At 47.6% G+C, this 26,431-nt stretch overlaps 1 protein-coding gene across 1 annotated transcript in view; it reads left to right on the forward strand.

Annotated features, from left to right (window-relative positions):
- Nucleotides 1-26,431, forward strand: part of LOC137303937 (polyunsaturated fatty acid 5-lipoxygenase-like) — a 72,022-nt gene that overhangs the window by 23,504 nt on the left and 22,087 nt on the right. The window contains exons 3-10 of the mRNA XM_067972344.1: nucleotides 1,995-2,076; nucleotides 5,141-5,263; nucleotides 8,580-8,686; nucleotides 17,642-17,814; nucleotides 20,314-20,460; nucleotides 22,963-23,166; nucleotides 25,844-25,930; nucleotides 26,009-26,187. Of these exons, the coding sequence (XP_067828445.1) occupies nucleotides 1,995-2,076; nucleotides 5,141-5,263; nucleotides 8,580-8,686; nucleotides 17,642-17,814; nucleotides 20,314-20,460; nucleotides 22,963-23,166; nucleotides 25,844-25,930; nucleotides 26,009-26,187 (1,102 nt within the window). The remainder of the gene's footprint in view (nucleotides 1-1,994; nucleotides 2,077-5,140; nucleotides 5,264-8,579; nucleotides 8,687-17,641; nucleotides 17,815-20,313; nucleotides 20,461-22,962; nucleotides 23,167-25,843; nucleotides 25,931-26,008; nucleotides 26,188-26,431) is intronic.

Raw genomic sequence — 26,431 nt, forward strand, 5'->3', positions numbered from 1 at the left:
ACCACACTACCCTCATCAACCCTCTCCGTTACTTCATCAAAGAACTCAATCAAGTTAGTCAAACATGACTTTCCTTTAACAAATCCGTGCTGATTTTCATTTATTAGCCCATGTTTTTCCAAGTGACAGTTCATTTTGTCCCAGATTATTGTCTCTAAAAGATTCCCCAACACTGTGTTAGGCTGACTGGCCTGTAATTTCAGGGTTTATTCCTCTCCCCTTTTTTGAACAGGGATGTAACATTTGCAATCCTCCAGTCCTCCGGCACCATCCCCATATCTGAGGAGGATTGGAAGATTGTGGCCAGAGCCTCCCTAATTTCCACCCTTACTTCCCTCAGTAACCTAGGATGCATCCCATCTGGACCGGGTGACTTTTCTACTTTGAGTGCTGCCAATCTTTTAAGTCCCTCCTTTTTATCTATTTTTATCCTATCCAATATCACTACTACCTCCTCCTTTACTGCTACAATGACAGCATCCCCTTCTCCAGTGAAGACTGATGCGATGTATTCATTCAGTACCTCAGTCATTCCCTCTGCCTCCACAAGAAGATCTCCTTTTTTGTCCCTAATCGGTCCCACATTTCCTTTGACTACCCTTTTATTATTTATATGATTATAAAAGACTTTTGGGTTCCTTTTCATGTTACCCGCTAATCTATTCTCATGCTCCCTCTTTGCCCCTCTTATTCCCTTTTTCAGTTCCACTCTGTTCAACCCGCAGTTCAACCCGGTCTGTACCTGCCCTGGGAGTGTTTGATGGGACAGTGTAGAGGGAGCTTTACTCTGTATCTAACCCGTGCTGTACCTGCCCTGGGAGTGTTTGATGGGACAATGTAGAGGGAGCTTTACTCTGTATCTCACCCGTGCTGTACCTGCCCTGGGAGTGTTTGATGGGACAGTGTAGAGGGAGCTTTACTCTGTAACTATCCTGTGCTGTACCTGCCCTGGGAGTGTTTGATGGGACAGTGTAGAGGGAGCTTTACTCTGTAACTAACCCGTGCTGTACCTGCCCTGGGAGTGTTTGATGGGACAGTGTAGAGGGAGCTTTACTCTGTAACTAACCCGTGCTGTACCTGCCCTGGGAGTGTTTGATGGGACAGTGTAGAGGGAGCTTTACTCTGTATCTAACCCGTGCTGTACCTGCCCTGGGAGTGTTTGATGAGACAGTGTAGAGGGAGCTTTACTCTGTATCTAACCCGTGCTGTACCTGCCCTGGGAGTGTTTGATGGGACAGTGTAGAGGGAGCTTTACTCTGTAACTAACCCGTGCTGTCCCTGCCCTGGGAGTGTTTGATGGGAGAGTGTAGAGGGAGCTTTACTCTGTAACTAACCCGTGCTGTCCCTGCCCTGGGAGTGTTTGATGGGACAGTGTAGAGGGAGCTTTACTCTGTATCTAAACCTGTACCTGTCCTGGGAGTGTTTGATGGGACAGTGTAGAGGGAGCTTTACTCTGTAACTAACCCGTGCTGTACCTGCCCTGGGAGTGTTTGATGGGACAGTGTAGAGGGAGCTTTACTCTGTATCTAACCCGTGCTGTACCTGCCCTGGGAGTGTTTGATGGGACAGTGTAGAGGGAGCTTTACTCTGTATCTAACCTGTGCTGTCCCTGCCCTGGGAGTGTTTGATGGGACAGTGTAGAGGGAGCTTTACTCTGTATCTAACCCGTGCTGTCCCTGCCCTGGGAGTGTTTGATGGGACAGTGTAGAGGGAGCTTTACTCTGTATCTAACCCGTGCTGTCCCTGCCCTGGGAGTGTTTGATGTCCTTGGTGGGTGAAATGCGAGGAGTTCCATTCATGTTTGAACATCCCTGATTTGGAGGAGCATAAAAATTCGGCGTTAAGTGGTTACGGTGAAGAAAGCTCAACCGTACTATATTTTATAATATTTTATCAGAACTAACCATGAATCTTTGGTTTGAATGAGGCCCTCAGCCACACACCACGCGGTGATGTACACACTCTGTAACTCAGTCTAAAACTTCTTCTTGCAGCACGATTGCCTTGCGATGACCAAACTCAAATGGCCAAACAACATCGACGCAAAGAACTGGAGGAGAGACAGAAAATGTACAGGTAAATGGTTCTGTGTCCATGGAATGATTTGGGTTGCTATGTTTCTAAAGATGATGGGATGTTCTTCCAATGACGCTGCATGTAATTGACGGATCCAGACCAGGGTTGATCTCTGCCGAGCTGAGGCAGGAGTTAGGCACATGGGGAGTTACAGCTTACCTCAGTGGCTGGTGCTGGGGAAGAGGAGGAGGAGGAGGAGGAGGAGGAGGAGTCGTCCTCCTCCTCCTCTCTCCTCCCTCCCTCCCTCCCTCCCTCCCTCTCCTTCCTCCCTCCCTCTCCTTCCTCCTCCTCCTCAAAAATAACCTGGACCACAGCCACCCCAAGATCGCGACCCCCCACCACCACCGCGAGGTACCTTGCTGGCGGCAGCTCTGGCCCATTTCCTGCTGCTGAATCTGGCGAGATGCCTCTTTGGCTCCCTGCAGCGCGCCTGGTGAATGTAAATAAGGCCGGAGCCTTCAAATTACAGGGGCCACCGCACCACCAGAATCGACGGCCGACCAAAAGTCACAATAGACCCCAGTGTTTCCTTCACAGCTTCAAGAACCTGTTCCCCACATTGGGTCTTTGTATCAGGATCTCCATCCAGGACACGCCATTGTTTCAGGGAGTGTCTCCGGGTATCACCGGGGCACCGTATAAATTACAGGCGCCTGGACACTGAGTGTTCTGGGGAAGCTGCATCTAAATCCCCCTGATATTGTGAGCTTTGAGGCGTTTCCTGTCAGCAGTGTGATGTCTTTGAGTGGAGTGAGACTAGCTTCCTCAATGTCAACAAAGAGCCTGGTTAATAATGTACCTGCTGCCTTCACCACAGCTGCGGATAAGTCAAATGAGCCACAGGCACCTTTTGTTATCCACATTTTTGTGGTTAGATTATTTGACTTGTTCCCATTTCATGGCTTGTCTTTGTGCTATGAAAGTGCACAAAGGCAGTTTCCTCTGTTATTTACACCTGTTTCCCAGGTGCAAGCAGAGGAGGAAGGGGCAGAGACCCATTAAACCAGGTCCCCAGCCCCTTTGTGAGTCACACACATTTCTGAGGTCCCCTGATTGTAGGCGGAGAACTGCCTCCTCAAACGGTCTGAGGCATGGAATCCAGTGCTGGGGGTCTCAGAACATTTCCTGCCTCACTCACCTGGTTCTCTGCCTGACACAGGTCCAAACACTGAAGCCCCTCATTGAATGTGGACTTTGGAGCTGGTATCCAGCCCCTCAGATTGGAGGATCTGGGAAGAAGCTCCCCTCAACCTCCTCGCACTGCCAGATAGGTGTCTGCTTCCTCTTGCTCGTCGTATCATAGCAGGAGGAGGCCATTTGGCCCATCGTGCCTGTGCCGGCTCTTTGAAAGAGCTATCCAAAGTGTTCTTTCCACTCGGCTCCAAGTGATCCTTTAAGCCAATGATGGGCGGTCCTGCCGAGATAGGCAGAGGCAAGCTTGCCTGTGCTCTGTACAGGTTTTAGCCGGTTAAAGTCCCCTCAGGACTCCCTGAATCTTGATTCTGCCAACCTGTAGCTGATCTCTCCGGAGTTCAGGTCTGTGGAGTGTGTCCCGAGGGAGAGCGTGTGCATTCTGCACCGGCAACGGAAACCCCACAGGTGGACATCTCTCAGCAGCTCTTGATTCAGAGACTAAATATTTAATCCTCTCCAGGGAGATGCTCCCCATTCTCTGCCTCTGACCCTGTGACCAATCTCCTGTGTATCTCAGCGACTTGAGTTAAATATATCGCCTCTCACAGTTCATTATCACTTCAAACTCCAATAGAGCTCAGATACACCCTCCCGCCTACAGGCCCGAGCCGACTCCCTTTTATTGCTCCATATTTCTCCTGCTGCCTCATGATTCCCTTCCTCAGGATGCCCTTGGCTGTTTCACCTCTTACAGATGACAGCCTACCTGGCCTGTTGTTTTCGGGTACCTTTCTGCCCTTTTCCATAAACTTCTGTTCCGTTTGCTCCTCTCCAATCCACAGGCACTGATTCCGTTTCCAAACCATCCCTAAAATGCTGTCCGGCCAGATGGCGTACGGTTCCCGTCAGACACTGACAGATTCGGGAAATAATAGCAACATTTAGCGATGCTTTGCTCTGTGAAGTTGTAGTTAATATTCACCAGCCTCTAATTCAAGTTCAGAATCTTTCTGTGGATTTTGACGAACGCAGGAACCTGACATCAAAAATAAACAAACTGAAGCTCTCCCAATGATCTGTCTCTAGTTTCCTTTCCATTTTTATCTGCTGAGTGCTGCTTGGGATCATAGAATGATACAGCACAGAAGAAGGCTATTCGGCCCATCGGGCCTGTTCCAGCTCTTTGAAAGAACTATCCAATTAGTCCCACTCTCCTGCTCTTTCCCCATTGCCCTGTAATTTTTTTCCCCTTCAAGTATTTATCCAATTCCCCTTTGAAAGTTACTATTGAATCTGTTTCCACCGCCCTTTCAGGCAGCGCATTCCAGATCAAAACATTCTCCTCATCTCCCTTGTGGTTCTTTTGCCAATCGCTTTAAATCTGTGTCCTCTGGTTACCGACCCTTCTGTCAATGGGAACAGTTTCTCCTTATTTACTCGATCAAAACCCTTCATGATTTTGAACACCTCTATTAAATCTCCCCTTAACCTTCTCTGTTCTAAGGAGAACAACCCCAGCTTCTCCAGTCTCTCCACATAACTGAAGTCCCTCATCCCTGGCACCATTCCAGTAAATCTCCTCTGCACCCTCTCCAAGGCCTTGACATCCTTCCTAAAGTGCGGTGCCCAGAATTGAACACAAAACTCCTGCTGAGGCCTAACCAGTGTTTTATAAAGGTTTAGAATAACTTCCTTGTTTTTGTACCCTATGCCTCTATTAATAAAGTCCAGGATCTCATATGCCCTTTTTAACAGCCTTCTCAACTTGTCCTGCCACCTTCAATGATTTGTGTACATACACCCCCAGGTCTCTCTGTTCCTGCACTCCCTTTAATATTGTACCATTTAGTTTATATTACCTCTCCTCATTCTTCCTACCAAAATGTATCACTTCACACTTGTGGATCTGAATGTTTTGTGTGTGTTACAGGTGGAAGGAGTGGCATCCAGGATTCCCACTCAGCATCGATGCAAACACTCACAAGGAGTTACCTTGTGACATTCAGTTTGACAGTGAGAAAGGAGTCGATTTCGTCCTGAACTACACCAAAGCGTGAGTAAAGCCCCCACTAGCGATTCGCTGACTCCATTCCCGTCCCCCTGACCAGATTATTGGGTGAGGGTCCCGCCCAGCCCATAAGACCAGGAGACCCCAGGTTCAATTTCCAGTCTGTGCCGGGTTAATTGATCTCAGCCAGGGCAACAGCTGGGCTGGGCTGGGAATCAGCCAAGGCTCTTGTCCCTGAGACCCCTGCTGGCAAGTGTGTGCGGGGAGGGTGGGCAAGGACAGAATCGAGCTCAGGTACGATGCCTTCCATAGTCAAATGTCCTGCCAGTGTTCAGGCTCACATGAATAATGACCACTTGGGTGGGGAGCCTGCGCACGCACACACACGCACACGCACACGCACTGGGAGGAAACAGGCAAAACAATGTTTTAGGACAAAGTTTTACAAGTTTACTGATGTGTAGAAGGAATAAAAGTTACTGACAATGTCTAACAAGTCAGCAACTTGCATTTAATGTAGTAAAACGTCCCAAGGTGCTTCACAGGAGTGATTATCAAACAGAAATTGACACCAAGCCAAGGAAGAAGCCTTTAGGACAGGTGAAAGAGGTAGGTTTTACGAGCATCTTAAATGAGGTGAGAGAGGCGGAGAGGTTTAAGGAGGGAATTCCAGAGCTTAGGGCCTAAATGACCGAAGGCACGGCCACCAATGGTGGAGCGATTTAAAATCGTGCAAGAGGCCAAAGTTGGAGGAGTGCAGAGATCTCGGAGGCTTGTAGGGCTGGAGGAGGTTACAGAGGTAAGGAGGGGTCGAGACCGTGGAGGGATTTGAACATGAGGATGAGAATTTTTAAATCCAGGCGTTGCCGGACCAGGAGTCAGCGAGCTCAGCGGTGATGGGTGAATGGGACGGTGCGAGGGGCACGGGGCAGCAGAGTTTTGGATGAGCTCGAGTTTACGAAGGGTAGAAGGTGGGAGGCCGGCCGGGAGAGCATTGGAATCTCAAAAGACGGAGTTTTAGGGAATTTTCCAAGGGAGCACTGGACAGGCCAGTAGAGCTTGACCGTGGCGGGGTAGAGTGGGACTCAGAGAGCTTACTGCCTACTTGTGGAAGGCACAATGGATTGTAACCCCACCGACAGGAGAAATAAACCCTGTCCTGTTTAACCCACAGGCGGTGACTTGAACTTGAACTAACATGAACTACTAACAATTATTAAAAATATATTTAGAATCACGCACACGAGACATTTGTCCAGCCTGATGACTTACCTGAAAGCAACGTTAAAAAAACCAGACCTGACATCAGGATTCAAGGATATGCGCACTTTCCACCAGCAGGGAGAGCCCCAATCTCTTAAAGGGAGGCTGTCTCTTAAAATCCCTTAAAGGTAGCTGGTACCTGTTATTTGCTGAAAATAACAGTCTGCTGTCTGCATGGAGTCTGAACAGAGATCTGACATCGCACACGTTAAACACAGATGCAAGTCCCGTCCCTATGTTTACAAACTGATGAGTTATGTTAAAACATTGAATAAAGGTTGCACACTACTAAATCCCACATCCTCCAATCTGCACACCAGACCTCACCAATCTGCCAATCTGAGTTTGCCTGCAAGAGTGTGTGCACCAAGGTTCTCTGCTGATGCACTCGAGGCCTTGGTGAATGGGGACAGAAGGAGGGGCATCCTATATCCGCAGAGGGGGCAGGGGGACAAGAGGCCCTCCAGACCCAAAAGGCAGTGGGAGGCAGCGGGGGACAAAGTCAATGCCAGGCGCATAGCATCATGAACATGGATACAGTGCAGGAAGAAGTTCAATGCTTTGATATGAGTGGTCAAGGTGAGTGAGGTCAACTGTCAAGTGGTGTCTCCTACCAACTGCACCACGCAGTACACCCCCATCACCCACATACCAACAAACTCTTTCCATCAGTACTCAACTCTGCCAATCAGATGCTTCCTCTCACCCTCACACATTACCACTGTTGCAAAATGCCCATCCACAACTCACAGGCCACACACACTAGCAGCTATTCAACCATGACAGGCACATCACCCAGACACATGTCCCGCTTTCTTGCAGGAGAAGGTGGTGCATATCAGGAAGTGGCAGTGGCATTTAGCCCCTCGAGCCTGTTCCACCATTCAATGAGATCATGGTTGATCTGTGACCTAACTCCATATACCCGCCTTAGCCCCATATCCCTTAATACCCTTGGTTCACAGAAATCGATCAATCTCAGATTTAGAATTCACAATTGAGCTAGCATCAACTGCCATTGCAGAAGAGCGTTCCAAACTTCTCCCACCCATTGCATGTAGAAGTGTTTCCTAACTTCAGTCCTGCACGTCCTGGCTCTAAATGTTAGGCTATGCCCCCTAGTTCTAGTATTCAAGTCTAGGAGACCTCCAAAAACAGGTACAAATGCATCAGCAGCCAGAAGCAATAATCCAGCAACTAACCTGTAACTCCTTCATGGTCCCTTTAAACAGCGCTGGTAGGGGGGTCCTCAAGGCCGTCTAGGACATGTTCAGATGGTCATGGTTAAGACTGTGCGTTGAGTTGAGCATTAATTTCCAACAACGATAACCGGCACTTTATAGCACCTTAAATGTAATAAAACTTTCTTCACAGAAATAAGGTTTAGCCCCAGTGCTCAACAGGGAGGGAGTCTGATGGAGTCAGAAGCTAAGTTGTGGAGTTTTGGTGGCTTTGGTCTTACTAATGTTGAGTTGAAGGGAGTTGTTGCTCATCTTGATGACCCCTAAGGAGTCAGATGGCACAGAGGTGGTTGAGGAGTCAGAGAGATGGATCTGCCTACGAATGGCATCACCAAGAGGCATCGTGTAGATAAGGAGAAGGGACTGGAGATGGATCGCACGCAGTATCTGACACTGTGCGTCACGCGGTATCGGACATTGCGTCACACGGCATCTGGCGCTGCGCGTCACACGGTATCGGGCGCTGTGCTGCATGTTTTATCATCCCTGTTAATGATGAACTCTCTATCAGTCTCTCTCTGTGAGCAATGTCAACGGAGATGGCAGGAATCTTAAGATCACTGTAAAACACATTAGCGGTAATTCTCCGAGATCACCCATGGCAACTAGTCACCCTGGGCCTCCGCCAGGGCATCTTGGAAAATCAGAATCCCTCCTGCAGTTTTCATCCGTTGGGCCTGGTGTCCCACCGTTTCCCGAGAACACACACAAGGTCATCCTGTCGAACTCCGAACCATGGGCCCTTACAGGAGGCGGTGGGGCCCATCCTGACTCTGCAGCTCATCGAAAGCACCTCAGATAATCGTCGATTTTATATCATATAAGGCTTCTAATCAAAAGACAATTTATTTGTGCAGGATGGAGAATCTGTACGTGAATCGTTTCATGCACATGTTCCAGTCCTCGTGGAATGATTTTGCAGATTTTGAGAAGATCTTTGTCAGAATTAGTAACACGATTTCAGGTAGGTCACATGCTCTGTGTTTTTAAAAGTGCCTCACTCACCGGGATCCACACAAACACCCAGGGACATATCGGCCCAGGTATAATCTCCCCCTGCATCCAACCACAGGACGGTCACAGTATGACGAGCACACTGTGGGAGCTGACCACACAAATATTAACACACTCCTGGGGACACCCCCACAAATATTAACACACTCCTGGGGACACCCCCACAAATATTAACACACTCCTGGGGACACCCCCACAAATATTAACACACTCCTGGGGACACCCCCACAAATATTAACACACTCCTGGGGACACCCCCACAAATATTAACACACTCCTGGGGACACCCCCACAAATATTATCACTCCTGGGGACCCCCCACAAATATTAAACACACTCCTGGCGATCCCCTGAAAAAGTGTGAAGGATTATTATATTTATAATATAAAAATGACATATGGTAAATGTGGAAAAACACTTGCTATTGGTCAGTGAGTCGGTAACGGAGGTCAGTATATTTACTAAGTGTCTATTGACACCATTGTGTCAGCCAATGAGGTGGAGGCGGGACTTACAGCAAAGGAGCCTATCTTATAGCAAACGGAGTCTATTTTACAGCAAACAGAGTCTATTTAAACAGAGTCTCTCCAAGTTACAGCAAACAGAACTCATGATGAATCTACAGCAAAGCCTCCCGATAAAAGCAGGATTATTTCTCCAGCAAAATGTAGGGAGTGGAGGATAGTCACATAATACAAATTATGTGCTTAAAATCAATCCCAGTCACTTACAGCAGTGCGATCTCCAGGCGTGATTGATGGGCGAATTAACCAATCATCTCCATTCTGGCCTGGAATAGTGGGGTCACTGTCTACACCCAGTGTAAGATCAGCACCAAAAGAACAAAGGGAGAGATTTTTTTTTATGCAGAGGATTATTAGGACACGGAATGATGGACCAGAAAGAGTGGCGAGTTACTGCAGTGCATCCTGTGGATGGTACACACTGCAGCCACAGTTCGCCGGTAGTGAAGGGAGTGAATGTTTAGGGTGCTGGATGGGGTGCCAATCAAGCGGGCTGCTTTGTCCTGGATGGTGTTGAGCTTCTTGAGTGTTGTTGGAGCTGCACTCATCCAGGCAAGTGGAGAGTATTCCATCACACTCCTGACTTGTGCCTTGTAGATGGTGGAAAGGCTTTGGGGAGTCAGGAGGTGAGTCACTTGCTGCAGAATACCCAGCCTCTGACCTGCTCTTGTACCCACAGTATTTATTTGAAAAGGCTCTTTCAGAGACCCTCACAGGCACAATGGGCCAAATTGGGAAAGACCAATCAGCCAGGTCCCCGGAGTTTGGTTACTGTGCAGTAACCCTTATGCAATGTCAAGTGTGGACAGGATGGAGCTCAGCTGCGATGCACTCTATGGTCAAATAGCACACCGACATATATGGAGAATGGCCACCTGGACAAAGAAAGACTGCCAGCACTAGTGGAACTGTACCACAGCTGAACCACCACCTACAGGAGAGGAGAGGAGAACGTTAGGAAAAATAAGCATTTTAGGGAATAAAACATTTCAGTATCAAAAATCAGGGAACAAAAATCGGATTTGTGACATCTGCAAGTTGATATAATTCTTGATATTATCGCAGCCTTTCACCACAGGACATCTGCTGGCTTCCACCAGGCCTCAGAGAATCAGCAGATCGTGGACGTGTAACCTTAGCTTTGTCGTTTCTCTGTGGCCAGTATGAGGTCAGAGGTGACAGTACAGTGGAATATATCATAGAATGGTACAGCACAGGACGAAGCCATTCGGCCCATCGGGCCTGTGCTGACTCTTGGAAGGAGCTATCCAATTAATCCCATTCCCTTGTCTTTCCCCAAAGCCCTGTAATTTTTTTCCCTTCAAGTATTTATCCAATTCCCTTTTGAAAGTTGCTATTAAATCTGCTTCCGCCACCCTTTCAGGCAGTGCATTCCAGATCAGAACAACTCTCTGCGTAAAAAACTGTTTCCTCATGTCGCCTCTGGCTCTTTTGCCGATCACCTTAAATCTGGGTCCTCTGGTTACCGACCCTTTTGCCACTGGAAACAGTTTCTCCTTATTTACTCTGTCAAAACCCTTCATGATTTTGAACACCTCTATCAAATCTCCCCTTAACCTTCTGTATTCTAAGGAGAACAACCCCAGCTTCTCCAGTCTCTCCACATAACTGAAGTCCCTCATCCCTGGCACCATTCTAATAAATCTCTTCTGCCCCATCTCTAAGGCCTTGACATCCTTCCTAAAGTGTGGTGCCCAGAATTGAACACAATTCTCCAGCTGAGGCCTAACCAGTGTTTTATAAAGCTTTAGCATAACTTCCTTGCTTTTGTACTCTATTAATATAGCCTTCTCAACTTGTCCTGCTATCTTCAAAGATTTGTGTACATACACCCCCAGATCTCTCTGTTTCTGCACTCCCTTTAAAATTGTACCATTTAGATTTTTTGAAAGTCCATATACAAAACATCAACCACACTACCCTCATCAACCCTCTCCGTTACTTCATCAAAGAACTCGAGCACGATTTTCCTTTAACAAATCCGATCTGATTTTCATTTATTAACCCAATACTTTTCCAAGTGCCAATTAATTTTGTCCCAAATAATTGTCTCTAAAAGTTTCCCCACCACCGACGTTAGGCTGACTGGCCTGTAATTGCCGGGTTTAACCCTCTCCCCTTTTTTGAACAGGGCTGTAACATCTGCAGTTCTCTGGCACCCTCCCCATATCTAAGGAGGATTGGAAGATTGTGGCCAGAGCCTCCGCAATTTTCAGTGAGTCGCAGGCAGGATAGGAAGGGAGCAAGAGTCTCGGTCATGTCACTTTTAATCCCTATTCCCAGCCCTCTCTCCATGCACCTTCACATACCTTCACATCTCAAGTATCTCTGTCCCTTTTAATGACTTCAATTGATTCTGAACCTGTGGTTTTCTAGGGCAATTGCACATCCTCAGTGTAAAGGGAAAAGTCGCTCCCTTTCACTCTGCCAAATCCTTCCATTATTTTAAACACTCGATCGGATCATCTTCCCCAGGGAATGTAACCCAGTTCTCGCATCATTCAGTCGCTGTATCCCAGCCACTGTCCTGGTGAATTGCCAGTGTATTTGTTTAAAGGCAGGGCATCCAAAACTGAACAATATTCACACATGCAAACTTCCCACGATTGCTGCCAGCAGTATTTTGAGATCAGTATGGGCATGTTTGTATTGATGGATAAAGCTCACCACTACTGCCGACTCCTGCTGTCCCAGGGAGTGGGGGGGCGACAGGGTGGTGGATTCACCAGGGGGTGAATGACCCATTGGGGGAAATGTCTCGGGGGTGGATTCCCCAGGGGTGGTGGATGCCAGCACTCCATATTAACTACTAACTGACACTCCCTATTGACTACTGACTAGCACCTTGTAATATTACAAACCAGTACTTTTTACGTACGACTGATCAGCGCTCTTGCATTTGCAACTGACCAGTGCTCCATACATATTGCTGACTAGAATCGTAGAACGATTGCAGCATAGAAGGAAGCCATTCGGCCCATCAAGCCCATGCCGGCTCCTTGTAAGAGTAATCCAGTTAGTCCCATTCCCCCGCTCTTTCCCTGTAGCCCTGCAAGTTTTTTCCCTTCAAGTATTTATCCAGTTTCTTTTTGAAAGTCGTGGATGAATCTGCTTCCACCAACCTTTCAGGCAGTGCATTCCCTCATGCCGCCTTTGGTTCTTTTGCAAATCACCTTAAATCTGTGTCCTCTGGTTCTCGACCCATCCACCAAAGGGAACAGTTTCTCTTTATTTACTTTATCCAAGCCCTTCGTGATTTTGAACACCTCTATCAAATCTCCTCTCAACCTTCTCTGCTCCAAGGAGAACAACCCCAGCTTCTCCAGTCTATCCACATAACTGAAGTCCCTCATCCCTGGAACCATTCTAATAAATCTTTTCTGCACCCTCTCTAAAATCTTCACATCTTTCCTGAAGTGCAGTGCTCAGAATTGGACACAATACTCCCAGTTGTGGCTGAACCAGTGTTTTATAAAGGTTCATCATGACTTCCTTGCTTTTGTACTCTATGCCTCTATTTATAAAGTCCAGGATCCCATATGCTTTTTTAACCATTTTCTCAACCTGTCCTGTCATCTTCAAAGACTTGTGTACATATACCCCCAGGTCTCTCTGTTCCTGCTCTTCCTTTAGAATTGTACCCTCTAGTTTATATTGCCTCTCCTCGTTCTTCCTACCAAAATGTATCACTTCGCACTTCTCACTTTTCAGTGTTAAATTTCATCTGCCCTGTGTCCATCCATTCCACCAGCCTCTTGAAGTCTATCCTCCTCACTATTTAACACACTCTCAAGTTTTCTGTCATCTGCAAAATTTGAAATTGTGCCCTGTACACCAGAGTCCAAGTCATTAATATATATCAAGAAAAGCAGTGATCCAATTCCGACGCCTGGGGAACACCACTGTACACCTTCCTCCAGTCCGAAAAACAACCATTCACCACTACTCTCTGTTTCCTGTCACTTAGCCAATTTGATATCCATGCTGCCACTGCCCCTTTTATTCCATGGGCTTCAATTTTGCTGACAAGCCTATTATGTGGCACTTTATCAAATGCCTTTTGAAAGTCCATATACACAACATCAGATGATACCAGACTGATTCCTGGGATGGCAGGACTGTCGTATGAGGAGAGATAGAATCATAGAATCATAGAAGTTTACAACATGGAAACAGGCCCTTCGGCCCAACATGTCCATGTCGCCCAGTTTATACCACTAAGCTAGTCCCAATTGCCTGCACTTGGCCCATATCCCTCTATACCCATCTTACCCATGTAACTGTCCAAATGCTTTTTAAAAGACAAAATTGTACCCGCCTCTACTACTGCCTCTGGCAGCTCGTTCCAGACACTCACCACCTTTTGAGTGAAAAAATTGCCCCTCTGGACCCTTTTGTATCTCTCCCCTCTCACCTTAAATCTATGCCCCCTCGTTATAGACTCCCCTACCTTTGGGAAAAGATTTTGACTATCTACCTTATCTATGCCCCTCATTATTTTATAGACTTCTATAAGATCACCCCTAAACCTCCTACTCTCCAGGGAAAAAAGTCTCAGTCTATCCAACCTCTCCCTATAAGTCAAACCATCAAGTCCCGGTAGCATCCTAGTAAATCTTTTCTGCACTCTTTCTAGTTTAATAATATCCTTTCTATAATTGGGTGACCAGAACTGTACACAGTATTCTAAGTGTGGCCTTACTAATGTCTTGTACAACTTCAACGAGACATCCCAACTCCTGTATTCAATGTTCTGACCAATGAAACCAAGCATGCTGAATGCCTTCTTCACCACCCTATCCACCTGTGACTCCACTTTCAAGGAGCTATGAACCTGTACTGCTAGATCTCTTTGTTCTATAACTCTCCCCAACGCCCTACCATTAACGGAGTAGGTCCTGGCCCGATTCAATCTACCAAAATGCATCACCTCACATTTATCTAAATTAAACTCCATCTGCCATTCATCGGCCCACTGGCCCAATTTATCAAGATCCCATTGCAATCCTAGATAACCTTCTTCACTGTCCACAATGCCACCAATCTTGGTGTCATCTGCAAACTTACTAACCATGCCTCCTAAATTCTCATCCAAATCATTAATATAAATAACAAATAACAGCGGACCCAGCACCGATCCCTGAGGCACACCGCTGGTCACAGGCCTCCAGTTTGAAAAACAACCCTCAACAACCACCCTCTGACTTCTGTCGTCAATCCAATTTTGTATCCAATTGGCTACCTCACCTTGGATCCCGTGAGATTTAACCTTATGTAACAACCTACCATGCGGTACCTTGATTGGGTCGACTCGGCCTGTATTCACTCGAGTTTAGAAGAATGAGAGGGGACCTCATTGAAACGTATAAAATTCCGACAGGGCTAGACAGACTGGATGCAGGGAGGATGTTTCCTCTGGCTGGGGGGTCCAGAACGAGGGGTCACAGTCTCAGGATACGGGGTAGGACATTTAGGACTGAGATGAGGAGAAATTTCTTCACTCAGAGGGTGGTGAACCTGTGGAATTCTCTACCACAGAGGCCAAGTCACTGAATATATTTAAGAAGGAGCTAGATAGATTTCTAGACACAAAAGGCATCAAGGGGTATGGGGAGAGAGCGGGAATATGGTATTGAGATAGAGGATCAGCCATGATCATATAGAATGGCGGAGCAGGCTCGAAGGGCTGAATGGCCTACTCCTGCTATTATTTTCTATGTTTCTATCAACTGCATTGCCCTCATCAACCCCCTCTGTTACCTCATCAAAAAACTTAATCAAGTTTGTTAAACAAGATTTGCCTTTAACAAATCCGTGCTGTCTTTCCTTTATTAATCCACACTTGTCCAAGTGACTATTAATAGTGTCCAATATATTCTACTGACCAATGCCCATTAAACTAATGACCATTGTACTACTGATCACTGCCCCATTTTCCAGCCCCAGTGCCCCTGGCTAGGGAGGGGAAGAAATCAGCTACAATTCTGTTCCTGATCATTATCCAGTGACCATGTGTGGTCTTTGGGTGAAAGCAGCACTGTGCCCAGATGTAAACCCCTCCACGGTAGATTAATCTGACACTGCTCACTGTGTAGGCTCAAGGGTAGAGAACCAGCCCTTGACCAAGATATCTAAGAGTTAGCATGGATTTGTAAGGGCAGATCACGTCGGAATAATCTAGCTGAATTTTATGAGGAGGTCACTAGCATGGTGTATAGGGGAGTGCCTATGGATGTTGTCTATATGGACCCCCAGAAGGCATTTAGTATCGTTCTGCACAAGATATTATTAGCAAAAATAAATGTGCATGGAATTAGCCTCGTGACATGGGTTGGAAGTTGGTTGGGAGGAAGGAATCAGGGAGTAGGGATAAAGGGAATGGACTCTTATTGGCAGGATGTGACAAGTTATGTTCCCCAGAGATCTGCACTGGGGTCTCAGCTTTTCACCATATATATCAGTGACTTGGATGAAGGAATAGGGAGCTGTACATCCAAGTTTGCAGAGGACGCTAAGTTAGGAGGTACAGTAAGTTGTGTAGATGGGAGCAGGAAGTTACAATGGGACATAGATAGACTAAGTGAGTGGAAAAACTTTGCCAGATGGAGAATATGGGCAAGTATCAGGTCATCCATTTTGGATGCAAGAAAGACAAATTAGGATATTTTCTTAATGACGAGAGACTAGGAACTGTGGAGGAGCACAGAAGAACATAAGAAGTAGGAGCAGGAGTAGGCCATATGGCTGATCTTCGACCTCAACTCCACTTTCCTGCTCTATCCCCATATCCCTTGATTCCCTTAGTGTCCAAATATATCTCAGTCTTGAATATACTCAACAACTAAGCATCTACAGCCCTCTGGGGTAGAGAATTCTAAAGATTCACAACCCTCTGAGTGAAGAAATTCCTCCTCATCTCAGTCTTAAATGGCTGACTCCTTATCTTGAGACTATGCCCCTTAGTTCTAGACTTTCCAGCCAGGGGAAACAGCCTGTCAACATCTACCCTGTCAAGCCCTCTAAGAATTTTATACGTTTCAATGAGATCACCTCTCATTCTTCTAAACTGCAGAGAGTATAGGCCCATTCTACTCAATTTCTCCTCATAGAACAGCCCTCTCATCCCAGGAATCAATCTAGTGAACCTTTGTTACACCCCCTCTAAGGCAAGTATATCCTTCCTTAGGTAAGGAGACTAAAACTGTACACAGTACTCCAGATGTGGTCTCACCAGAGCCCTATATAATTGCAACAAGACCTCCTTACTCTTGTACTCCAACCCCCTTGCAATAAAGGCTAACATCCCATTTGCCTTCCTAATTGCTTGCTGTACTTGCAAGTTAACTTTCTGTGATTTGTGTACAACGACACCCAAATCCCTCTTAATACCAACATTTCTTAGTCTCTCACCTTTTAAAAAAATATTCTGCTTTTCTATTCCTCCTACCAAAGTGGATAATTTCATATTTTCCCACATTATACTCCCTCTGCCCTTCTCGCTCATTCACTTAACCTGTCTGTATCCCTTTGCAGTCTCTTTGCAACCTCCTCACAGCTTACTTTCCCACCTAGCTTTGTATCTGAGTAGAGAGATTTGGGTGTCCAGGTATAAAAATCACTGAAAGCTAGTGCATAGGTACAATTACAAAGTAATCAAAAAAGCTAATGGATCTCAAGGGGGCTGGAATTGAAAAGGGTGGGAGTTATGCTTCAGTTGTATATAGCCTTGGTTAGAGCCCACTTAGTGTACTGCATTCAGTTCTGGGCAACGCACCTCTGGAAGGAGATATTGGCCATGGAGGAGCGCAGATTCACCAGAATGATACATGGGCTTAAAGGGTTAAATCACGAGAAAAGGTTGCATTAACTTACTTGTATATTCCCTCGAGTTTAGAAGATTGGGGGGTGATCTTATCGAGGTGTTTAAAACGTTAAAATGATTTGATAGGGTAGATGGAGACGAGCTGTTTTCTCTGGTGGAGGTATCAAGAACAAAGATCACAACCTTAAAATTAGAACTCGGCCGTTGAGGAGGGAAATCAGGAAGCACTTCTTCCCACAAATTGGGGTGGAAATCTGGAATTATCATCCCCTGGGGGTCAATTAGAGATTTCAAGACTGAGATCGATAGATTTTTGTTGGGTAAATGTGTCAATGGATATGGAGCAAAGATGGGGAAATGGAGTTGAGGTGCAGATCAGCCATGATTTAATTAAATGGTGGAGCAGGCTCGAGGGGCTGAATGGCCTCCTCTTGTTCCTACGTCAGGACAATCAGAGGAGAAGGGGGGAAAAGGAGGAAAGTGGCAAAGTAATGAATGAATGAATGGGTGGCACTCCCTGTTGCTGTGTCTCTTTCAGAGTACGTCATGGAACACTGGCAGGAGGATTTCATCTTCGGTTACCAGTTCCTCAATGGATGCAATCCCGTAATCTTCAAGAAATGCACACAATTGCCAGAGAAGTTCCCGGTTACAAATGAAATGGTGAACATCTGTCTGGAACGCCAACTCACACTGGAAGAAGAGATAGAGGTAAAGCCCGAAACACTGGGGAGGGGGGTGGGGGGAGTACACCAGAGGGTAACGAACACACAGATACAGAGGGTAACAAACACACAGATACAGAGGGTAACAAACACACAGATACAGAGGGTAACAAACACACAGATACAGAGGGTAACAAACACACAGATACAGAGGGTAACAAACACACAGATACAGAGGGTAACAAACACACAGATACAGAGGGTAACGAACACACAGATACAGAGGGTAACGAACACACAGATACAGAGGGTAACGAACACACAGATACAGAGGGTAACGAACACACAGATACAGAGGGTAACGAACACACAGATACAGAGGGTAACGAACACACAGATACAGAGGGTAACGAACACACAGATACCATCCTAAACACCAGGGGTACGACAGAGTGTAAACTAACCCACGGGGACAGAGTGTAAACTAACCCACGGGGACAGAGTGTAACTCACATCATTCGATATTGTCATTTATTGTGAGTAAAGGATGTGAAACCGTGTACTGTGTTGATTTCCCTGTTCACCGTCACTTGTGCACTCGAGTTGTTGAATATTTGCTCCCCGTGTTCATTGACTGTGAAAGTGTTTTGTGTTCACTGAGAATCCATTTTCCTTCAGTTGCTGCCTCTGTTTCTCTGTCGTCCTCTCCTGAAGGTGCTCACACGCAGGGGATTGTGGAGGGGCGGGGCCTGGGATTAGGGATTGGGGAATACCTGCAGTGGGCGGGGCCTGGGATCCGGATCAGGGAATGCCCGTGGGGGGGGGGAGTGGCCTCGGATCAGGGAATGTTATCGGTGGGCGGGGCCTGGGATCAGGGAATGTTATCGGTGGGCGGGGCCTGGGATCAGGGAATGTTATCGGTGGGCGGGGCCTGGGATCAGGGAATGTTATCGGTGGGCGGGGCCTGGGATCAGGGAATGTTATCGGTGGGCGGGGCCTGGGATCAGGGAATGTTATCGGTGGGCGGGGCCTGGGATCAGGGAATGTTATCGGTGGGCGGGGCCTGGGATCAGGGAATGTTATCGGTGGGCGGGGCCTGGGATCAGGGAATGTTATCGGTGGGCGGGGCCTGGGATCAGGGAATGTTATCGGTGGGCGGGGCCTGGGGGGAAGGGGAGTAAGGGAATTCAAAACCTCAAAATCTCAGTTCAAGTCATCAATCAGCAGCGCAGGTCACTGAATTCAGTAAAATCTGCCGTCACATCTCACAATTTATAAGTGGAATGCTTTAGTGAGAATTAAAATAATTTTGAAGAGAGAGAAACTGCGGAAAGTCACCTGACATTCCTTCAGCTGAAGGTCACTTCACTGAGACGCAGAGCTGTGTCACAGGCCCCAACTCCCCGAGAAACATCAAGTGCCCACATTTAGATGGACCGATGATCTGTAGCCAGGTAAATTCCCCGATCTCCTGATCTCCTGCCACTGAGGAGCAAAGGGCGGAGAATCAGTGCATGTTCCTGCAGCACTCTCCCACCCGCAATTCCTGCCGGCATGGTTCCCCGCTGGGATTGGAGCATTTATCCTAATGACTAACTGGCATACGTGGCGAGGTACGGGCAGAAAATCCCAGGTGTTGATCACAGCTGGTGCTCCAATTGGCCTCCGCCCCCCCAAGTCAGGAAGGGGGCAATTGGCCACGGTTCCTGCTCCTCATCACCCTTCAGGTGAGACCAGGATTTCACCCGACTGCGCAGCCCTCCAGAGTTGAATAGTCATGGTCCAACCTCAGATCTGAAGATGGCCCGATCGGGAGGTTCCCGCACAAGACAGCTCACACCAGCATGGGTCACCTCCTCCAGAATTCACCCCAGCGAGAGTCTGCACCACACACCCCCCCCGGGAACCTCCCCAGAAAGAGTCCGCACCCACCTCGGCGAGAGTCCGCATCCCCCGGAACCAAACCCAGTGAGAGTCCGTACCCCTGGGAACCCACCCCAGCGAGAGTCAGAACTCCCCGGACCCCACCCCAGCGAGAGTCCGCACCCCCGGAACCCAACCCAGCGAGAGTCCGTACCCCTGGGAACCCACCCCAGCGAGAGTCAGTACCCCCCGGGACCCACCCCAGCGAGAGTCCGCACCCCCCGGAACCCATCCCAGCGAGAGTCTGTACCCCCGGAACCCATCCCAGCGAGAGTCTGTACCCCCGGAACCCACCCCAGCGAGAGACCGCTCCCCCGGGAACCACCCCAGCGAGAGTCAGCACCCCCCGGGACCCACCCCAGCGAGAGTCTGTACCCCTGGGACCCACCCCAGCGAGAGTCTGTACCCCCGGGACCCACCCCAGCGAGAGTCTGTACCCCCGGGACCCACCCCAGCGAGAGTCTGTACCCCCGGGACCCACCCCAGCGAGAGTCTGTACCCCCCGGGACCCACCCCAGCGAGAGTCTGTACCCCCCGGGACCAAAAACCAGCGAGAGTCAGAAGGGAAGAAATTTGCAAAGAAATAATTTGCATTCTACGGTGTCTTTTTATTTTGGGACAGGAAGGTAACATTTACCTGGCAGACTATGAGATGATGGATGGAGTTCCTGCCAACTGCACTGACCCCTGCACCAATCAGTACCTGTCAGCACCTGTCTGCTTGCTGTACAATAATTCAAAAAATAAACTGGTTCCCATTGCAATCCAGGTAGGTGATCTCTCTTTAACCAAACCCTGTCAGCAAGACAGGACAGAGTGTGACAAGAGTCAAAGAGTGGGAGGAAAGACTGAGGGAGGCGTCAAGTTGCAATTTAAAGGTCCTGTGAAAGAGGGAGTTGGAGCCAGTGACCGCTGTAAATCTCCAACACTGGAGGAGGAGGAAATGTGGTCATAGAATCAGACCGCATAGAAGGAGGCCATTCAGCCCATTGTGCCTGTGCCGACTCCTTGAAAGAACTATCCAATTAGTCCCGCTCTTTCCCCATAGCCCTGAAAATTTCTCTTGTTTAAACATTTATCTAATTCCCTTTTGAAAGTCATTATTGCATCTGCTTCCACCGCCCTTTCAGAGCATAACAACAAATAAGATTATCCTCATGTCCCCTCTGATTCTTTTGTTCATTATCTTCAATCTGTCCCCTCTGGTTACCGACCCTCCTGCCACTGGAAACACTTTCTCCCTATCTACGTTATCAAAACTGTTCATAATTTTGAACACCTGTATTAAATCTCCCCTTAACCTTCTCTGCTCTTAGGAGAACAATCCCAGCTTCTCCAGTCTCTCCACATAACTGAAGTCCCTCATCCCTGGTACCATTCTAGTAAATCTCCTCTGTACCCTGTCCGAGGCCTTGACATCCTTCCTAAAGTGTGGTGCCCAGAATTGGACACAAAACTCCAGCTGAGGCCTAACCAGTGTTTTATAAAGGTTTACTGTAATGTGTAGAATGGGTTATTTACCGTTTAGGAGAAGAAAGATAAGATGGTTTAGAGTCATATCAACAGATTAGATAGAGACATAAAGGTTACAACCTAAAGAGAGAGTGAGTGAGTGAGTGAGAGAAACACAAGAGAAAGACTTGCATTTATATAGCGCCTTTCACAACCTCAGGACGTCCCAAAGCGTTTTACGGCCAATGGAATACTTTTTGAAATGCAGTCACCGTTGTAATGGAGGAAACGTGGCATCCAATTTGCGCACAGCAAGATCCCACAAACAGTAATGTGATAATGACCAGATAATGTTCTAGTGATACTGGTTGAGGGATAAATATTGGCCAGGACACCGGGGAGAACTCCCCTGCTCTTCTTCGAATAGTGCCATGGGATCTTTTACATCCACCTGAGAGGGCAGATGGGGCTTCAGTTTAACATCTCATCTGAAAGACGGGTGTTCACTGTATACCAGTCAGTGTACGTCTAATGGTCAATCTACGGACACAAGCCAGTTTATGTTGTAATAGTTTTTCAAGTATTTGTACAATGCATGTTTTACTAACTGCTACATAGTAAGGATTTATCAGTGGTCCATACTGTATCCCGGAGAGTTACTGTATCTAATTATTTACTGTATCTGGGATCACATCCCAATTATTTACCGTATCCGGGAGAGCGGCCGTGTCCGGGAGAGCGGCCGTGTCCGGGAGAGTGGCCGCGTCCGGGATCTGTCGATAGTCCTGGGTGTAAACAGATGTAAAGAATCTGTTGAATATATCTGCCGTCTCTCGGTGATCTCTGACGGTGCCAGCTGGCAGACACCTTCATGGTGTTACCTGTCTATATAACCTGTACATAACCAGAGCTGGGAAATTCTACCAGTCGCCTCTGACCTCTCTCCCTATTTGCCTTTCTACTCCTTATAATCGTTTTGTGAGCTGTCTTTAACTGCCTGCTATATGAATCCAAATTGCCCTCACTTTTTATTTCCTTATACCTTCTAAAGTATCTCTTGTCTGTTTTTTGGAGCCTTCTAATCTCCTTGTTGCTGCAGCTCCTGCTTCCTCTTTCCTTTTTCTAAACAGAATATGATTCTATTCCTCATTTAAAATAGCTGTAAATATTCCCATTCTTCTGTTTTTAGTTACAGATTCCCGTTTAATTTTTCCAAAATGTTGGCAAGGCTCCAAAGGTTCTCAGATGCTCCTCAAGTTTGTATGAACCCCTCCTCTAGCATGTTCTTTACCCATTCCCTGCTCTATAACATCCAGCCCCTCCACCTTTTCAAGCTTTACTTTTTATTTTTTGCTTCTCTTTGCTCTGCTCTGTCGCCCCTTCCTCTTTATCAATCATTAATTTCAATCCTCCCCCACTTCCTTATTAATTAATTCCCCCCACTGCCCTGTTAATCAATTCCTTCCACGTTGTCCTATTTACATTTTAGGCAACGATGACCAGGTGAAGCCCATCCCATCTGAGGAGCTTTCCCTGCCCCAGTGTCCCTGGAATCCAATCCCATCTATTTAACAACATTGCACAAGTCCCATGTTGAGGTAGCCAATCCATTCCTGGCCAAGACTTCTGCTCTTCACGTCCCACTCTCCAATCCAGTAACTCGCCCTTACTCTCTCCCCTGTTTTATTGCCACAATTTCTGCCGTTCTGCAAGATTTATTTGTGATTTTCATTTTTAATCTTTGGGTTCTGATTAAAATCCAGTGAAAGTTATAGATTGAATCTCTGACCATTAATAACATGAGAACCTTTTTTCACAGCTGAAACAAAACCCTGGGCCTGAAAACCCCATATTCCTCCCTACCGACGATAAGTATGATTGGTTGTTGGCAAAAATATGGGTAAAGTCATCGGACTTCCAAGTACATCAGACTGTCACCCACCTCCTGCGGACTCACCTTATCTCAGAAGTGTTCGGTATAGCTCTGTATCGACAGTTGCCAGCTGTGCACCCTCTGTTTAAGGTATGTTCTTATTCACGTCCCCTGAACCATTGTAACAGGACATAATTAACAAGCTTAACATAATTAACACCCTGTACCTGATCAACATGAACCAGGTGAGACTGGGTTAGGTGCTGCTGCTTCACCCCTGGGGTCAAATCCAGCTCAAACTGATGGAACAGTTTCCTTTCTGCTGGCTGTGTGGCTCCTACATGAGCTGAGCTTGGCCATCCTCAGTCTAGTTCATAGTGAGCTTGGCCATTCTCAGTCTAGTTCCGAGTGAGCTTGGCCATCCTCAGTCTAGTTCCGAGTGAGCTTGGCCATCCTCAGTCTAGTTCATACTGAGCTTGGCCATCCTCAGTCTAGTTCATACTGAGCTTGGCCATCTTCAGTCTAGTTCATACTGAGCTTGGCCATCCTCAGTCTAGTTCATACTGAGCTTGGCCATCCTCAGTCTAGTTCATATTGAGCTTGGCCATCCTCAGTCTAGTTCATACTGAGCTTGGCCTTCTTCAGTCTAGTTCCCCATGAGCTTGGCCATCCTCAGTCTAGTTCCGAGTGAGCTTGGCCATCCTCAGTCCAGTTCCGAGTGAGCTTGGCCATCCTCAGTCTAGTTCCCCATGAGCTTGGCCATCCTCAGTCTAGTTCCTCATGAGCTTGGCCATCTTCAGTCTAGTTCCGAGTGAGCTTGGCCATCTTCAGTCTAGTTCCGAGTGAGCTTGGCCATCTTCAGTCTAGTTCCGAGTGAGCTTGGCCATCCTCAGTCTAGTTCTGAGTGAGCTTGGCCATCCTCAGTCTAGTTCCAAGTGAGCTTGGCCATTCTCAGTCCAGTTCCGAGTGAGCTTGGCCATCCTCAGTCTAGTTCCCCATGAGCTTGGCCATCCTCAGTCTAGTTCCTCATGAGCTTGGCCATCCTCGGTCCAGTTCCTCATGAGCTTGGCCATCCTCAGTCTAGTTCCGAGTGAGCTTGGCCATCCTCAGTCTAGTTCCAAGTGAGCTTGGCCATTCTCAGTCTAGTTCCGAGTGAGCTTGGCCATCCTCAGTCTAGTTCCGAGTGAGCTTGGCCATTCTCAGTCTAGTTCCCCATGAGCTTGGCCATCCTCGGTCCAGTTCCTCATGAGCTTGGCCATCCTCAATCTAGTTCCTCATGAGCTTGGCCATCCTCAGTCTAGTTCCGAGTGAGCTTGGCCATTCTCAGTCTAGTTCCCCATGAGCTTGGCCATCCTCAGTCTAGTTCCGAGTGAGCTTGGCCATCTTCAGTCTAGTTCCCCATGAGCTTGGCCATCCTCGGTCCAGTTCCGAGTGAGCTTGGCCATCCTCGGTCCAGTTCCGAGTGAGCTTGGCCATCCTCAGTCCAGTTCCGAGTGAGCTTGGCCATCCTCAGTCCAGTTCCGAGTGAGCTTGGCCATCCTCAGTCCAGTTCCGAGTGAGTACCACCCTACTCTACAAAACTGCCATTAATTCAGCACAAATTAGCAATCTCATTCAGAAGTGGGGATTGGTAGCTCAATGGATCAGACATTCCAATCCAGCACCGATTCAAGGGATGAAAGTCTTCTCCATCTCTTGCTTAGGCCCTCAGTGCAAAAATGCACCTGATTCAACAGTAATTTGCATGAAATGTGCAATCGGTTTCGGAGACCACAGAGCAGCTGGTGTGGGAAATAGGAAAATGTGGCACTGGGACCATAGGAGGTGGGGACCAAGAGAGGATGTTGGGACAGTGTAGAGGGAGCTTTACTCTGTATCTAACCCGTGCTGTCCCTGCCCTGGGAGTGTTTGATGGGACAGTGTAGAGGGAGCTTTACTCTGTATCTAACCCGTGCTGTCCCTGCCCTGGGAATGTTTGATGGGACAGTGTAGAGGGAGCTTTACTCTGTATCTAACCCGTGCTGTACCTGCCCTGGGAGTGTTTGATGCTGAAATTATGGTACAGCACAGAATCGGGGCTATGATGTCCTATTTCCAACCCAGCTTGGAAACACACAATTTCTGCTGTTTTATGCCTGGAATAGAAAATGTTTCATTCCCCAGTGTTAATTGCCCTCACCCTCATGAATACAAAATTCACAGGAAAAACACAGGTCTTGAGGGCTGTGTCTGCCGGCCGGCTGACAGGTTTCCTGAGAGGACTTGCACCTGACATGGTATATAGTAAAAAAAATGATGGTTCAGGCAGATGGTGGGGTAGCAGGCTTCAGTGGAGCGTAACACCGGGCGGGTGTAAAACAAGCAATCCAACCTGAACCCACCCCATTCCCGCCCGACGAGTTAGGTTAAAATTGGGGCTCGAATGGCGGGAGAGATTAGGAGAAATTTGTTTACACAGAGGGTTGTTAGAGCATGGAATGGTTTACCATGGGGAATGGTTGAGACAGAAACCATTGCATCTCTTGAGGGAAAATTGAAGCAGTGGAAGACACAGGGCTTTGGGGAGAGTGGGGCAGTCGGATTAGTTTTGGAGTGCTCGAGCAAAAAGCCAGCACAGACACAATGGGCCGAACGGCCTTTCCGTATTGTGAACCCTTCTGGTTCCAAGAGTGGTCATTTGGCATCCCAAGTGTGACTGTTGAAACCCACTGGAGAGGAAAAGATAAAATTGGGAGATAATATTTTTAAAGCTTTGCTTTCGAAGTGATTTTAAAATGTCATCAGCCTCTTGTTACCAAGTTAAAACCTTCCTTGTGTTTGTGTTCAGCTGTTAGTGCCTCATGTCCGATTTACAATTGCAATCAACACCAAAGCGAGGGAGCAGCTGATCTGTGAATGTGGCCTCTTTGACAAGGTAAATGGAGTTGCAAAAATCTACCTTTCATTGCACCATATAGAGGAACACGTCTGATTCCTGTCTCATTGTCTGCAGGCAAACGGCACAGGTGGTGGAGGACATGTCCGTCTGGTCCAGCGGGCCATGGTGGACCTCTCCTACAGATCACTCTGCTTTCCGGAAGAGATTAAGATGAGGGGAGTTGAGAACACGGAGAAGCTGCCTTATTACTACTACAGGGACGATGGTCTGAAGGTCTGGGATGCTGTACAGGGGTAAGGTTAAAGACTCGGTCCCTGTCCCACTGCGTGCAAGTGACTGGAGGGACAGTGCCGAGCTCCAGCTTCCTCACTTTCCGTTTCGGAAAAGTTTGACCCCGGGGTTCAGAAGGTTGACCCCAGGATTCCGGGGTGGGGGGGCGGACCCCAGGTTTCGGGAGATGGTCTGCAGCTGCTGACGAGACCCATAAATCTCCTGCTGGGAGGCCCACAACAAAAGGGAGGGGAAGGCTGGGCCATG

This window comes from Heptranchias perlo, chromosome 36 (assembly GCF_035084215.1).
Source record: "Heptranchias perlo isolate sHepPer1 chromosome 36, sHepPer1.hap1, whole genome shotgun sequence".
Taxonomy (NCBI): domain Eukaryota; kingdom Metazoa; phylum Chordata; class Chondrichthyes; order Hexanchiformes; family Hexanchidae; genus Heptranchias; species Heptranchias perlo.